The 15,179-nt window shown below is 41.2% G+C and overlaps 1 protein-coding gene across 5 annotated transcripts; it reads left to right on the top strand.

The window, feature by feature from the left end:
• Positions 1 to 4,267: 4,267 nt before the first annotated feature.
• Positions 4,268 to 9,003, top strand: LOC130470419 (uncharacterized). 5 transcript variants are annotated; one of them, XM_056840539.1, is made up of 4 exons: positions 4,268 to 4,899; positions 5,048 to 5,098; positions 6,284 to 6,455; positions 8,757 to 9,003. In XM_056840539.1, the coding sequence occupies exons 1-4, from the start codon at positions 4,771 to 4,773 to the stop codon at positions 8,876 to 8,878; spliced, it is 474 nt and encodes a 157-aa protein (XP_056696517.1). In that variant the 5' UTR covers positions 4,268 to 4,770; the 3' UTR covers positions 8,879 to 9,003. The 5 variants fall into 5 exon arrangements, 2 of the variants coding, with proteins under 2 accessions (XP_056696517.1, XP_056696516.1); XM_056840538.1 differs by having other exon boundaries at positions 4,273 to 4,899; positions 5,048 to 5,171; XR_008930710.1 differs by lacking the exons at positions 4,268 to 4,899; positions 5,048 to 5,098 and adding exons at positions 5,183 to 5,378; positions 5,488 to 5,630.
• The last annotated feature ends 6,176 nt before the right edge of the window (positions 9,004 to 15,179 follow it).

Here is a 15,179-nt window from a genome sequence, read left to right as displayed (position 1 = left end):
AATAGGATTCTTGCAGTTTTCTATCTCATTTAGGATTTATGTTGGAGTGCAACACCTAATTCTGACATGTTTCTATCTTTTATGACTTGCCACTTTTAGAAGCTACCCTTTACGGCAATTACTATTTTTAGCAGGTTTCCATAAATAGCAGGTTTCTATAAATAGCAGGTTTCGGGTGAAACGAGAAGGGTGATTGAGATTCGTTATTTTATAGGAGATGCGTTGTCAAGTGGAGATTTATGTTTTCATCATCGAACCTTTCCCTTTCGGGAATGGGGACAAATGTAGGTGTCTACAGTTAGCCTCCACTTTGACTGAGTCTTGGAGCAAGACGATGGTCAAAGTATTAGACGGAGTGCGTCACACAAGCCATGGTGTATGTGACCTGTTTTGCGAGGGTCTCACGAGCCCCCGAGTGATAACATTTGACTTAAGGGTCATCACTTGAAATGTCGACATATCCCTCACGTGTCATTGGGATTTGTCAACGGATAGTATAGAATACTCCCTCACTTTGTCATTGGAAGTATCTAAAGAGGCGTAGAAACTCCCTCACTTTGTCATTGGGAGTAGCTACAGATGTTTTCGAAATCAAAGCTATAAAGTGTAATTGGGCCTGGCCAAGCCCAATCACGAGGTAAAAATGTTTTTAAAGATTCTCATTTTCAGGGCTGGCTAAACGAGAAAACCCCCTTGTTTTTATGGGACGTAAAACGAAGGAAAATCCAGCACATCGTTCTTTTTTGGAAAAACGGAAAACCAATCCTTTTATGGAAAAGGGATAACCAGAAAAAATTATCGCTGCAGCGACTAAGGACCTGCGCGGCTTGTGACGCAGACCCCGCCGGCTAAAGATGGCGAGCCTGTCCGCTAAGGGTGGACACCCCGCCCGATAGAAGTGGACGAATCTATTTTTGAAATTTGAAAATAAGGACCTACGCGGTTTGTGACGTAGACCCCGCCGGCTAAAGATGGCGAACCTTTCCGCTAAGGGTGGACACCCCGTCCGATAGAAGTGGACGAATCTATTCTGAAATTTGTTTTGTGTTCATTTTTTTTGAAAATAAGGACCTACGTAGGAGCGAATTCTTGTAGGAGCGAATTCTTTGGAGCGATGCTCGGATTTAGTTGCAACCTGAAGGTGGGGTGACAACGTGTTCAGACAGACTATTGTCTTGTGGTCATCTTCCTTCATGGTTTTGAGCTAGTCCTTACGGCTCAATTTTTCCACTACCTGGGTCCTTGATTAGGGGACTATGTATAAGTATCAACGGCGACCTTTGTCTTGAGGTCGTAAACCGGTTTTATTTTTGAGACATCCAAACACGGGACTTCGTACAGCGTAGTCCGGGGATATTGTTTTTAACTTTGCATAACATATTTTCTTTCGAGCCCCCAAGCACTCGTGCTTGACGGTCATTTCTTGTCAAAGAGGTTCCTTGGGGATACGCATTCTGTAATGTCCTTGACCGTGTTTTGGATTGTGCTCGTAAGTGCGAGCGATCTTTGTAGTGGTGTGCTACTCTTAACAAAGCTGTGAGGTGCGACTTTCAGTAAAGAAATCGGCAATTTTCAAGTCAAGTGAATATGGCAGGGCCCTATAGAAGTCAAAGAGGGTCTGGGATCATTTTTGGCGCCCAAGCCTAGGCGTTAAAGATTTTGGCGCCCAGCGCTGGGCGCTGAAAATAATTCCTGGCGAGCTTTCTTGATGACAGCGTTGGCCTCTTGTTCGTTCGTTTGTTTTCTTTTTTTTTCTTTTGAACGCGTTCGTAAATGTTCGATACTTAGAAAAGATGATATGTATGTGCGAACGAGCGTTCATAGAATGGCCGCTGTGTGCGGTCCATTAATCAGTTTGTTTGAATCATATTTTTTTTGAGCAATGACTGATTTTGAATAGTTTTCTTAGAAGCTTGATAGGGTTCAGGCCCATTCACGAGGTGGGCTTAAACATCGTGCCCTTTCGATTGTTCAAACATTTGCTTCGAGATTTTTTTTTATTTTGCTATGGTCGTTTCGTAGCTTGGAGCTCCTAAGTATGCATGTTGGGATGCTTCCTTTTGGCGTACGATTTTTGTAGGTTCTTTCGAGAAAGATGCCTTGGGGTTCCGCTCGTGTAGGTGCGAGCTATCCCTTCCGTGGCAATATTTTGCTACCTTTAATCCTTAATGTAGGAGTCGTGGGGCTTGCAATTTGAATTTGGGCGATAAGCAGTCTTTGCCTCTTTTACACATGCTCTTGGTCGTGCCCGTATTAGTGCGATATGCCTTCCGCTTTTTTAGACTTTTACTGTGGGATGGTTGAACTTATGGTGCGACGTAGGCTTGTGTGGCCTAACAGCGTGTCTTAGAACATTCCTCCAGGTGTTGGGATATCACTATTATATTTTGCATTGGAGTACTTCATCACGCCTCGTTCAGGTGCTTGAACAAGTGTAGCACCTTCTGCGTGGGTTTGCACAGCTTATTACTTCGTTCGATGCGAGGATTCATAGGTGTTTCTTTCTTATTTTTATATCTGGGCAAAACGTGACTAGCAGAAAGATTCAGCGCCCAGGCTGGGGCGTTAAAGATATCGGCGCCCAGCTCTCGGCGTTGAAATTGATTTCTGGGCAGAATTTTGACAGTTTTTTTCTTTCTTGATTTTTTTTCTTTCGCTTTTGCTTTGGAACGACTTAGACTGTGTAACGGGCGCTTGTAGGGCGAGCGTTATGTGCAGTAGTTTGATCGGAGTTTTGGTGACTCGCGATTTTCAGTTACCCTTGTTAGTGGGGCGACTTTATATATTCTAAGTAGCGTTTAGAATTTGGGAGGGGTTGTAGCCATTCTAAGGTTCGTTTTACACGATCAAAGCTTAGGATTGTGCCCCTATGATGTATGTATAGCATTAGCGTCGAGAATTTGCGATAAAATCGTCATTTCGAGCATTTTTAGAGTGTTTTTCTCAAGCCCCCAATTGTACCTACGGGATTGGCTTGGTGCTATAATGCTTTGCATACGTTTTTATGCATTCATGGTGACATGGATCATGAATAGTTTGAACCAGACTCGTTTAGTGCGAGGTACGTTCGAGTAGTGATTTTGCTGCTTCTCTTGTAAATGTCGTATTGTGCGACATTGCCATGGTCAAGGTAGTCACATGTTGAAGTGTGCCTTGTCCAAAAGCTAGGTGCCTTTCTTTACCCATATATTTGGAAATCTTTTGACTTATTTGCAACATTGAGATAAACGCATACTTAGCTTAAACCAACGACACTTTATTATGTTCGAAAAAGTCTTTGAAAATTATTTGAAAATTATTTAAAATCCGAGTCCTACTGTGTACAATCCGAGGTGTCCTAAGTAGGTTGACTTATAAAAGGGTTCGTACAGGATTACATGAATGAATCAAAATACTGTTACTATTTTTGGAGTGTTGTTTAAGGATTTGCTGGAAACCAGGGTGCAGGCGTCAAGATATTACTTGTGCCCGTTTGGCATATGCTTTAGGCTTTTAGGGCCATCTTTTCCAGAATTGCGGGAATATAAACCATTTTCAAATTGACTTAGATTTACTTGGTGTATGTCTGCACAAAAGGTCAAGGTATACTTAGTTCTTTCCTTAGCTCTTTCATTTCAATTTTTTAGCCCCCAGTTGCTATTATGTCTTCCCATTAATGATGCTTTTAGATTTCGATTTTAGATGCCCGTTGTAGACACCTACTTTTGTCCCCATTCCCGCAAGGGAAAGGTTCGATGATGAAAACGTAAATATCCACTTGACAACGCATCTCCTATGAAATAAACGAATCTCAATTCCCCTTTTCATTTCACCAGAAACCTGCTATTTATGGAAACCTGCTAAAAATAGTAACTGTCGTAAAAGGTAGCTTCTAAAAGTGGCAAATCATAAAAGATAGTGTGAGGGGGTCGAAAAAGCGCGAGGCTAATGCGTGACCTTGTCCCTCGTGGGTGTGACGATTCTTTTTATTCAATCAAGTGTAATTGGATTTCCTGTGAGTATACACCCAATTGACTAGTAATATAGGATTCGCCATTCAGTTTTTAACGACAATGAGAAAAACTGACAAAACCCGGTTATCGTGACATAAAGGGAGTGCAATTATGTTTGACCACGACGGCCGTAGGTTCCCTTGTGATCCCTGGTGTGGGGATCTCTCAATATACACCCGCAAGGTAGAGATTGAGGGTTCGGGGGACTGTAACTACCGAGAGGAGTAATTCGCTCGTCGATAACTCCAGAGGCACACTAGTAGAAAAAACCCCTGTTGCAACCCCCTTGTTGCAGCGTACATGTAATAATACGCTTCAACAACCAGTAGGTCAACGCGGGTCAAACTTTATAAAGGGTTGTTGCAGCGTACAAATTAATTGCCCGCAGCAAGAGAGTTTTTTGCAGCGTACAAAATAAAAGCCCCCTGCAATAGCCCATTTATTTTGCAGCGTACAGATAAAAGCCCGCTGCAATAAAAAAATTTCGCTGCAAAGCTAATTAAGAAAAACATTTCGGATCTCAAACCTAAGGACGCTCATACTCCCTCTTCTTCCCTCAGCTTTCCCTGCGTACTCTCTCACCTCCTCATTCTTCTTCTTCTTCATCTGCTCTCTTTCTCTCTCCTAAATCCCTTCTTTCTCCGCCTGAACCACCACCTTGAATTCTGTCGCTGCCCTACCCCCTCCCATCGTCATCCCCGCAGTTCCTTCACTCCACCACACTCAATTTTACATCTTATCTTTCGCTTCAAGAAATTTGAAAGGGGTGACGTAAAAAATGGGAACCCGAGAAGTGTACGAGGAGAAGCTTCGAACTGGAAATGTGTATCACCATGATCCCACCATTAATCCTGGCCTCGGCACCCCTCGCTGCCCCCGTTGTCTCTTTCTCCTCGACTCCGATTCTGTATATTCTCTTTGACCCTTGTTAATTTTTTATTGTTTTATTGTTTTTCTCTGCCTTTTTCTATGCACATAAACTGTTCGATGATTTGTCTCTCAGAAATTTCTTGCATTTCTGACGATTTCCCTTTTTGGGTTTCTTTTTGATTTAGAAAAATGGTGAATGGACAATTACTTCTGTCTTGCACGATGCTACAGCTGTGGTATGCTCTCTCTCTTTCTCTTTGCTTATACCCAGATAAGCCTTCGAACTCAGCCGCCTTCGAAATTGAGGAGGTATAGTTTTCTAACTTTTTGTATTTGTTTTTCCCTAATTTCGTATTTTTAGGGTTTGCTTTCAGTCAATTCTTGATTTTCCCCTAATTTCGTATTTTTAGGGTTTGATAATATAAATTATTCTTATTCTTATTTTTTGTGTTACTTGATCTTTTGGTGATACCACATTACAACTATTTGAGCCACGCATCTCAAAAATATACGTTGGTAAAAATACTTCTCTGCGATAATGATTATGTTGAAACTACTGTTGATTTGAATCTTTAAGTTTTAAGCATGTCCCTTTTATGTTAGTTTATTTTTAATGACTTCGCAGTGAGTCTGTACTTCAGCCCCTCAACCAGTTGCCTCCTCCAAATGTCAAACGGGAGCTTATAATGCTTTCTTTACCGGCAATAGCTAGCCAGGCCATTGATCCTATGGCTCAGCTGATGGAGACAGCTTATATTGGCAGTTTAGGTTGAAATCTTATTCTTTATTTTGAATTTAAAAAAAACTTTGTTTTCTCTTATTAGTATTCCGTAGATTGTGTCCTTCGGTTCTTCTGGGGCTGTTATAGCAGCAGCTTCAGAAGAGAGAAAGCATGAGATGTAAGGTTAAGAATACCTTTGTTTCCCAGAGCACTATTCCCATTATGCTCATCCCTTTGATTCTTGGTGGCAGAATCGGGAGGCTTTGTTGAATATTAAGGTCTTAACTTTGAATAAATGATAATCTGGGAGGGAGTTTCCCTGGTTAGATGTTTCTATAATGGTCACACATTCACACTTGTAACATTGAATGTGCTAGCTGACTATTTGGTGGGTGGAAAATTATGGCTTTGCTAGCAGTTGTAGCTATGCCCTCCTGTAAAGTTGGTTATATCCTCACTACTGATTTGTATCTAATCACAAATCACGATCTATAGATAATTTGAAGTTGTTCTTCAGTATGTATATCTTGATTTGTCAAAAAATAGAATGTTAAATTTCTGTAAAAAGACTGGGTTTCTTTTCTAGGTAGGCATCCATCATGTATGTCTTTTGGCTTCACCATTTATGTTAATGTGTTCATCTTTTTCGCTTTACTTTTCTTGGTAACTGATGGATTTGGCACATCTGCGTTCTTCTTAGGTTCCACTTTTCAACATAATGAACAAGTTTGACGGGGAGACCATAACAGAAGTCGTGCGTCCTCAAATAGCTAGGATGCGATATCGTGTAACTAAACTGCCACCTTACATTATTGTGCACATGCAGCGTTTCACGAAGAACAACTTCTTTGTTGAGAAGAATCCCACCCTTGGTATGTATCATGTTGTGTCCTATTATTTTGGTGCTCGTGATGGGACTAGTCTGTGTCATCACAAAGTTGGTTTTTCTAATTATCTTCTTTATCTTCCTTTTAGTGCAACTTACCTTGTGTTCAACTGAAACAGTATTTTGTCAAACTTATACTTACCTTGTGTCCAATGTGTAAATCAGGTGTATACTTGCGACACTGTGTGCCTTTCCAGTTTCCACTTCTCTTATTACGTTACTTTTTTGACTCATTTGCCTAATTTTAAACTTAAACTTTGTTTTGATTTATGATTATCACAAAAGTTGAAGATTGTGAATAATGTGTGGGTTTTAACCAAATAGGAAAAGCTTCTTGGATTAATAAGCATTTGTTGTTGTCCAAAGATCCTGATTTGTGAACAATAAACCAAATAGGAAAAGCTACATATTTTCTCAGAGTATTACACTTATTACATGTTTAATATGAATAGTTTTAACTTTCTAACACTCATTCCAATCTACTTATGCAAATTTAAGGCTTGTTTGGTCGTTATAGGTCATATTAGGCTAAAATGAGGCTTTTTTGCTCCCAAATATGAAATAAAGAACCTTAGGACTCATTTTAAACATATTAAATGTTTTATATGATTAGTTTTAACTTTACAAGACTTAATCCAATCTATTTATGCACATTCATGACTTCTTTGGCCGTTATAGGTCATATTTAGGCTAAAATGACATTTTCGCTCCCAACTTTGGTCTAACGAACTTAAAAACTAATTTCAAACTTATTACATGATTCATATGATTATTTTTAACTTTTCAAGACTCAATCCTATCTATTATGCACATTTGAGACTTGTTTGGTCGTTATAGGTCATATTTAAGCTAAAATGAGACATTTTCGCTCCTAACCTTGAACTAAAGAACCTAAAGACTCATTTTAAACCCTTTACATGATTAATATGCTTAGTTTTAACTTTCTAAGACTCATTTCAATCTATTTATTCACATTTAAGGCTTATTGGGTCGTTATAGGTCATATTAAGGCTAAAATGAAGCATTTTCGCTCCCAACTATGAACCAAAGAACCTAAGGACTCATTTTAAACTTACTAAATGTTTTATATGCTTATTTTTAACTTTCTAAGACTCATTCCAATCCATTTATGCACATTTAAGGCTCATTGTGTCGTTATAGGTCATATTTAGGCTAAAATGACATTTTCGCTCCCAACTATGAACCAAATAACCTAAGGACTCATTTTAAACTTACTAAATGTTTTATATGCTTATTTTTAACTTTCTAGGACTCATTTTAGCCCATTTATGCACATTTAAGGCTCATTGTGTCGTTATAGGTCATATTTAGGCTAAAATGACATTTTCGCTCCCAACTTTGAACTTAAGAACCTAATGACTCGTTTTAAACTTATTATATGATAAATATGCTTAGTTTTAAGTTTCTAAGACTTATTCTAATCTACTTATACCCATTTAATTCTTGTTTGATAGTTATAGGTCATATTTAGGCTAAATGAGGCATTTTCGCTCCTAACTTTAAAATAAAGAACCTAAGCACTCATTTTAAACTTAATACATGTTTAATATGCATAATTTTAACTTTATAAGACTCGTTCCAATCTATTTATGCACCTTTAAGGCTCATTAGGTCGTTGTAGGTCATATTTAGGCTAAAATGACATTTTCGCTCCCAACTATGAACTAAAGAACCTAAGGACTCATTTTAAACCTACTAAATGTTTTATATTCTAGTTTTAACTTTCTAGGACTTATTCCAATCCATTTATGCACATTTAAGGCTCATTGTGTCGTTATAGGTCATATTTAGGCTAAAATGACATTTTCGCTCCCAACTTTGAACTTAAGAACCTAATGACTCATTTTAAACTTATTATATGATAAATATGCTTAGTTTAAGTTTCTAAGACTTATTCTAATCTGTTTATGCACATTTAATGCTTGTTTGATAGTTATAGGTCATATTTAGGCTAAAATGAGGCATTTTCGCTCCTAACTTTAAAATAAAGAACCTAAGCACGCATTTTAAACTTAATACATGTTTAATATGCATAATTTTAACGATCTAAGACTCGTTCCAATCTATTTATGCACCTATAGGCTCATTGGGTCGTTATAGGTCATATTTAGGCTAAAATGACATTTTCGCTCCCAACTTTGAACTAAAGAACCGAAGGACTCATTTTAGACTATTAGGACATTGTCATTAGTTTCTTGAATGTTAAAATGTGATATTTAATTTGTATTTAATCTAATGTTTAATTTAAATTTCTGTTTTTGTAAAGGTCTACACTCCGAGGATTGCGCCTTATGCGAGGAATTTGATGTGGTTCGTGAGCAATGGGCTAAGTTTTTTACCAACAAGTATTTATTATTGGCTTTAGCGCGCTTGATCGAGTTGGTTTAGTTGTTATAGAATAAATTTTATATTAAAATGTATGTTTATGTTGAAATTGGAACATATATTTAAATGTAATATGTGCACTTTGGTTTTGGGATATATAGTATACAAAACTCCAGTTGTTGTTTTTATATTTGTTATACAGGTTGCGTTATTCTATTATTGTTTTGACAGGTTTCTATATTTGGTGCAAGGCACTCTAGGTATCCCTAAACAAAATTAGAATTTTCCCGCCAAAAGTGCTTTTTTGCAGCGTACATATATGTTGTACGCTGCAACAAGGGAAAAAAATTTGGCAAAAATTCAGACTTGTTGCAGCGTACAAATAAATGTACGCTGCAAAAAATTGAGTAATTCAGACTTGTTGCAGCGTACAAATAAATGTACGCTGCAAAAAGTTGAGTCTTTTGCAGCGTACATATATATGTACGCTGCAACAAGTCCAAAATTTTGCCAATTTTTTGGCACTTGTTGCAGCGTACATCTAAAAGCCCGCTGCAACAAGTCCAAAATTTTGCCAATTTTTTGGCACTTGTTGCAGCGTACATCTAAAAGCCCGCTGCAACAAATCACTTTTTGCAGCGAACATTGTACGCTGCAACAAGTTCAGACTTGTTGCAGGCCCCCCAGTTGCAGCATACGATGTACGCTGCAACAGGGGTCTAAAAGCCCGCTGCAATAAGGGTTTTTTCTACTAGTGGCAGGATATCCTTACTAGCTCAGCATAAATAATTGAAGGGACATGCGTTAACTATTAAACTAATCTGAGTTGATTTTAGCAATATGCAACATATAATACTAATTCGATCGTGATTATCTGATTTAAATAACATTAAGAGACCTAGCATGATAATCCGATTCCCCAAAAATATTATATTTGTTAGGCGTGATAGAACAATCATATTTGGTTAGTTTAACAGTTCATAAAAAGGGCGAGGAAAGCAGTTAAATCATCGAAAAGGGACACATTACGACGCACCCTTGAGAGGTGCGTCACGGTTCTCAGAAAACTAACCACTTTGACTTTGCTATTTCTCCTTTTTATTTAACGAATCTCAGTTATGGGACAGGATACGTTCTGTTCGATTTATGGATCGATTGCGACAGAACGCGTGAACAGTTTCGCAGCGAGAGGCTTAGGCTAAGGGTTAGAGTCAATACTCAGAATATTTTATGTGTTGTTTTGTGTTCTTTCACGTCGAAAGTAGGGGTCTATTTATAGGGAAGAGTTCGTGGAAAGATAGATTTGCAGAGTTCTAATCCACAAAGAATTAGGAAAAGAGACGTACCCAGGTATTTTCAGCGCCCAGGCCTGGGCGCCGAAGATTTCGGCGCCCAGAGCCAGGCGTTGAAAATAGGGTCTGGGCAGTTTTGTTTAGTCAGATTCGGATTCCTAAAATCCGTAGAGTTTGAGATTAATTCGAGTCTTTTAGCGCGTATCAATTTTATGACGGAATGCGTCTGGGCCCGTTACGAACTCTAGGCTCGTTAGGATTTTAATTAATACGTAATTCTTATTTCCGAAACCTATTAAGAATAGGATTCTCGCAGTTTTCTATCTCATTTAGGATTTATGTTGGAATGCAACACCTAATTCTGACAGGTTTCTATCTTTTACGATTTGCCACTTTTAGAAGTTACCGTTTACGGCAGTTACTATTTTTAGCAGGTTTCCATAAATAGCAGGTTTCGGGTGAAATGAAATGGGGAATCGAGATTCGTTTATTTTATAGGAGATGCGTTGTCAAGTGGAGTTTTTATGCTTTCATCATCGAACCTTTCCTTTGCGGGAACGGGGACAAAAGTAGGTGTCTACAGTTAGCCCCCACTTTGACTGAGTTTTGGAGTAAGACGATGGTCAAAGTATTAGACGGAGTGCGTCACACAAGCCATGGTGTACGTGACCTGTTTTGCGAGGGTCTCACGAGCCCCCGAGTGATAACATTTGACTTAAGGGTCATCACTTGAAGTGTCGACATATCCCTCACGCGTCATTGGGATTTGTCAACTGATAGTATAGAAACTTCCTCACTTTGTCATTGGAAGGATCTAAAGATGCGTAGAAACTCCCTCACTTTGTCATTGGGAGTAGCTACGAATGTTTTCGAAATTAAAGCTGTAAAGTGTAATTGGGCCTGGCCAAGCCCAATCACGAGGTAAAACGTTTTTAAAGATTCTCATTTTCAGGGCTAGCTAAACGAGAAAACCCCCTTGTTTTTATAGGACGTAAAACGAAGGAAAATCCAGCACATCGTTCTTTTTTGGAAAAACGAAAAACCAATCCTTTAATTTTTGGAAAAAGGGAAAACCAATCCTTTAATTATCGGAAAAAGGGAAAACCGATCCTTTAATTTTCGGAAAAAGGGAAAACCGATCCTTTAATTTTCGGAAAAAGGGAAAACCGATCCCTTAATTTTCGGAAAAAGGGAAAACCGATAAAAGTTATCGCTGCAGAGACTAAGGACCTGCGCTGTTAGTGACGCAGACCCCGCCCGCTGAAGGTGGGCGAGCCTGTCCGCTGAGGGTGGACCCCCCATCCGATAGAAGTGGACGAATCTGTTTTGATGTTTTTGTAATAAGGACCTACGCGGTTTGTGACGTAGACCCCGCCGGCTGAAGATGGCGAACCTGTCCGCTGAGGGGGGACGCCCCGTCCGATAGAAGTGGACGAATCTGTTTTGAAAGTTTTATTTTTTAATTTTTTTTTATATTTTTTTTTGGGATAGAAATATCAAGATAACGGATTTCTTACACAAAATAGGGGAGTACGCGTGCCCGACAGCGAATATTCGCTGTCTAGGAAGCATTTTCAGCGCCCAGCAGTGGGCGCGAGAATTTCTAACGCCCAGAGCTGGGCGTTGAAAATGCGAAAGAGGGGGCTGGTCTTTAAATTCGCGGACCGTCTCCTTCACTTCTTAGTACTGATTTTTGCTCGTTTTCTTCACTTTCTTTCACGAATTCTACTCCAAATCACTTCCTAATCTTCCCAATGTAAGTAATTTTCAATAATTTCGAGCTTTTTTGTCAATTTCAGTATTTTTGTCAAGTATTTTTGTGCATGAAATTGATTTGGGGGTTTTTGATTTTGCGCCCCTTTCCTTCAATTGGATAGTTGGAAATGCTCCACATAACATGTTAATTAGTTTGTGCATGTTAATTTTTGCAAGTATGTTGATTTTTGTTGAATTTGGGCATTTTCATGCTAGCCCCCAAGTGTACCTACGACCCTAGTACTTTTTATAATGTAGGTATTCTTGGTATGTTGCTTGCGTTCCTCCTAATTCATGGGTGACAAATCATGGGGGAACTTTGATTTTGCTGGAGTTAAATTTTACTTAGGGAATTTTGCTAAGTATGAACTTAGTATCATGTTTTTAGGGAACAAAAATTGTATGACTCCATTTCATGAGTGAAATGCACTCTTTTTAGGGATCGGTATGAGTGCCGATTTTGTCAAAGGTATAATGCCTTGTTGTATTGTTGATCAGCATGTCTGACGAGTCGTTACCCCCTCCTGGTGGCCACGAGGTGCGTGGCATGACGCGTCAGTCGACTGGCCCGGGTCCCTTATGGGTGGGCCCTGAGCTTTACGATGGTCGTGATCTGCATTACGACCTAGAGCACCATGTGACTTCCCGCCTTCACGCGAGGAGAGAGACTACGGTTCGCGGCTATGGCGCCGCGACGAGTGAGGCCGTTTTTAGCTATCTGAGCTCGGACGCCCAGGCCTTGGTGAGGGCGAGCTCACTGTTTCCGGTGGTTGAGACTTTCTGGGAGATACTGCGGCTTAACATCTCCCTGTCCTTTCTGCGGTCGTTCATGAGGTGGTGGTGGGATACCACCAACACCTTCCACTTTCCTTGGGGCGAGATGACGATCACTCCTGAGGACTACACAGCTTTGACGGGCTTGACCTTTACAGGGAACCCCGTTCGTCTGAGGTCGGATGGCCCATCGCCGATTGTTGTTGAGGGTACCAGGCTCCTGGGCTCGTGGATGGGTAGTAGATTACCTTCGTACCAGCCCCGTGGGATACCTTTCGCTGACCTGATGTGGGCTTTGGAGCATGGGGTAGAGGAGTCGCCTTTGAGATAGGCTCGGCTGTTCTACCTCCATTTTATTACTTTCACTTTTCTATCGGGTCCGACTGACACCTTTGACCCGAGGTGGATAGGCATGGTGGAGGACGTGTTTACACTAGGTGACTATCGCTGGGGCGATTTGGGCTATGCGACGCTTGTCGGTTAGATGAGTTTGTCGGTGCGCGACTCGGACCCGAGTAGACGTCACTTTGTGATTACATTAGCGGGAGTGCCGCATTTGATCGAGGTATGTGCCTGGACTTTCTTTTGTTTTCTCGCTTTTATCAGGCCTCTTTTTTTAATGTTTTATTGTCCTTTTCTTTTTGCAGCTGTGGGCCTTTGAGCACTTACCTTGGCTAGCTCCCCGAAAGGGGCAGAGGCCTTTGGAGTTCCCTGCCGGTCGCCGTTGGGGTTGGAAGAAGAAGCTAACAGTGCGTCCACCGCCCGATACCGTGTGGGATCTTATCCGGGACAGGAACCCTGAGCATGTACAGAGTCTTATCCTCTATCTCGTATTCCTTTATATTTTTTTTTTATGTGCGAGATCTCACTGCGTTTGTACGAAAACAGGTGGTTTGGACCCCATGGCTCTCTGTTAGGGGTACCCATGCTTCAGTCAGGGATAGTTATGCCCTGAGCCAGATGCGGGTCTTGTTCGTTGGCCATCGGGACCCTGTCTGGTACTTGGGAGAGCGGGTACGTATGCGGACGGTCGGGGTTTTTTCGGTGCCCAGGCCTCCGCCTGCAACCATGCTGTCTACTCGCTCGATAGGCGAGTCGTGGAGGGTCCATTCGAGGACTGGCGTACCGGCGACAGAGTTGGTGATAGAGGGAGCTAGCTATTACCAGTTTATCCAGGATTCTCTTCGTCTCCCGGAGCCTGGCGCTGTAAGTTGCCTCCTCTCTTTGTATTGATTTTAGTGTTTTCATGCTCGTGCCCATGTGTTTATGCCCACTGTGTTTTGTGCAGGAGGGTCCTGACCCTTCGTTGGGGGGATGGGTGCTTCCCGATGCTCGGATCTCGTATACCGGAGAGAGTGGATCCGAGATTGTGGAGACTTTCCCGGAAGACCGGGTTTTCCATGCTCCGCTCCCTGAGGGAGTAGAGGCGGTATGCACCTTTCATTTGTGTACTCTTTTTTATATATTTTTTTTCCCTTTTTCTTGACATTCTTGTTTCAGGTTCCGGCCCGTACGGCCAATGCGATGGTGGGGGTGATCAACCGGTTGAAGTCCGCGTTGGTTCGAGCTCGGTCTGCACTTTCTTGCAGGAGCCCCCACTCTACTCGGGTAATGTGCCCTCTCTTTTTTTGATCTGTACCCTTTTGTTTGGCTTTCGGTTATTCATTCTTTTTCTGTCTCTTTTTTCTTTGCAGACGGCTGATGGGCGTGCTGGGGCCGACGACGCGGGTCCCTCGGGCAGGGGACACGGTCGTCGCGAGAGAGAGAGAGCACGGCACTCACCCCTACGGCATCGCCGTTCTAACGCGGGGGTGAGTTCTTCCGGGGAGAGGTCCGAGCCGGAGCGTAGGCGGCGTTCCGTGTCGGTGGCCCGAGAGCCTAGCCCCGAGTTGCAGTCACAACCTCATTTTTGGGGTGACTCTGGCTGGGGTCCCTCATACCACGGGGAGTGGAGTGGATGGACCGGCGAGGCTTGGAGACATGGAGCCGATGACGAGTCTTAGGCTTACCTCCTGTTTTGTACATATTTATTCTTGTATTCCGCATGTATATATGTAAATTTTTTGCGATTTTTGGTGCAAGAATGTTTTGAGCCTTCCGTGGGCTTTGTTTTGACATATTATAGCAATATTAGCTTTCTAAACCAACGACGAATTTTGAAAAGGAAAAGACTTTCGTAAAAATAATGAGTTCATATAAGAGTGCACACATATTTTTAGACTAACCGACTACTTGGGGTATTACATATGCATGTTCACTAGGGGGGGGGGATTTGTTTTTTGCCGACTCGTGCCATACTCCTTTGTTGGGCTTGTTCCTGGAAATTCTTGTGTCTTTTTCATTTTATTTGGTCTTGCCCGTGCATGGGTTAGGGTAGAGTGCCCTTTGCAATATCTTTTCTTCTTGATGCGTTGCATGACTTTATTATTTTATAATATTTATTGGACCGAATCCTTGAGAAGGATTGCCTACGTATCTTGTCAGAATCAGGTCGCGCGTAGTTCTAGCTTTTTGAAAAAAACTTTTGAAAGGGTGTTCATTAC

The sequence above is a fragment of the Spinacia oleracea genome, chromosome 3 (assembly GCF_020520425.1).
Source record: "Spinacia oleracea cultivar Varoflay chromosome 3, BTI_SOV_V1, whole genome shotgun sequence".
Taxonomy (NCBI): Eukaryota; Viridiplantae; Streptophyta; class Magnoliopsida; order Caryophyllales; family Amaranthaceae; genus Spinacia; species Spinacia oleracea.
Note: the sequence above shows the minus strand (reverse complement) of the source record. Positions and strands in the feature narration are given on the sequence as shown.

Excerpts from the sequence above, each read along its gene's own strand:
- LOC130470419 (XM_056840538.1), top strand. The coding sequence starts at position 4,814 with ATGTGTATCACCATGATCCCACCATTAATCCTGGCCTCGGCACCCCTC. Across the intron at positions 4,900-5,047 it reads TTCTCCTCGACTCCGATTCT|AAAAATGGTGAATGGACAAT; the intron begins GTATATTCTCTT and ends TTTTTGATTTAG. Across the intron at positions 5,172-6,283 it reads CCGCCTTCGAAATTGAGGAG|GTTCCACTTTTCAACATAAT; the intron begins GTATAGTTTTCT and ends CGTTCTTCTTAG.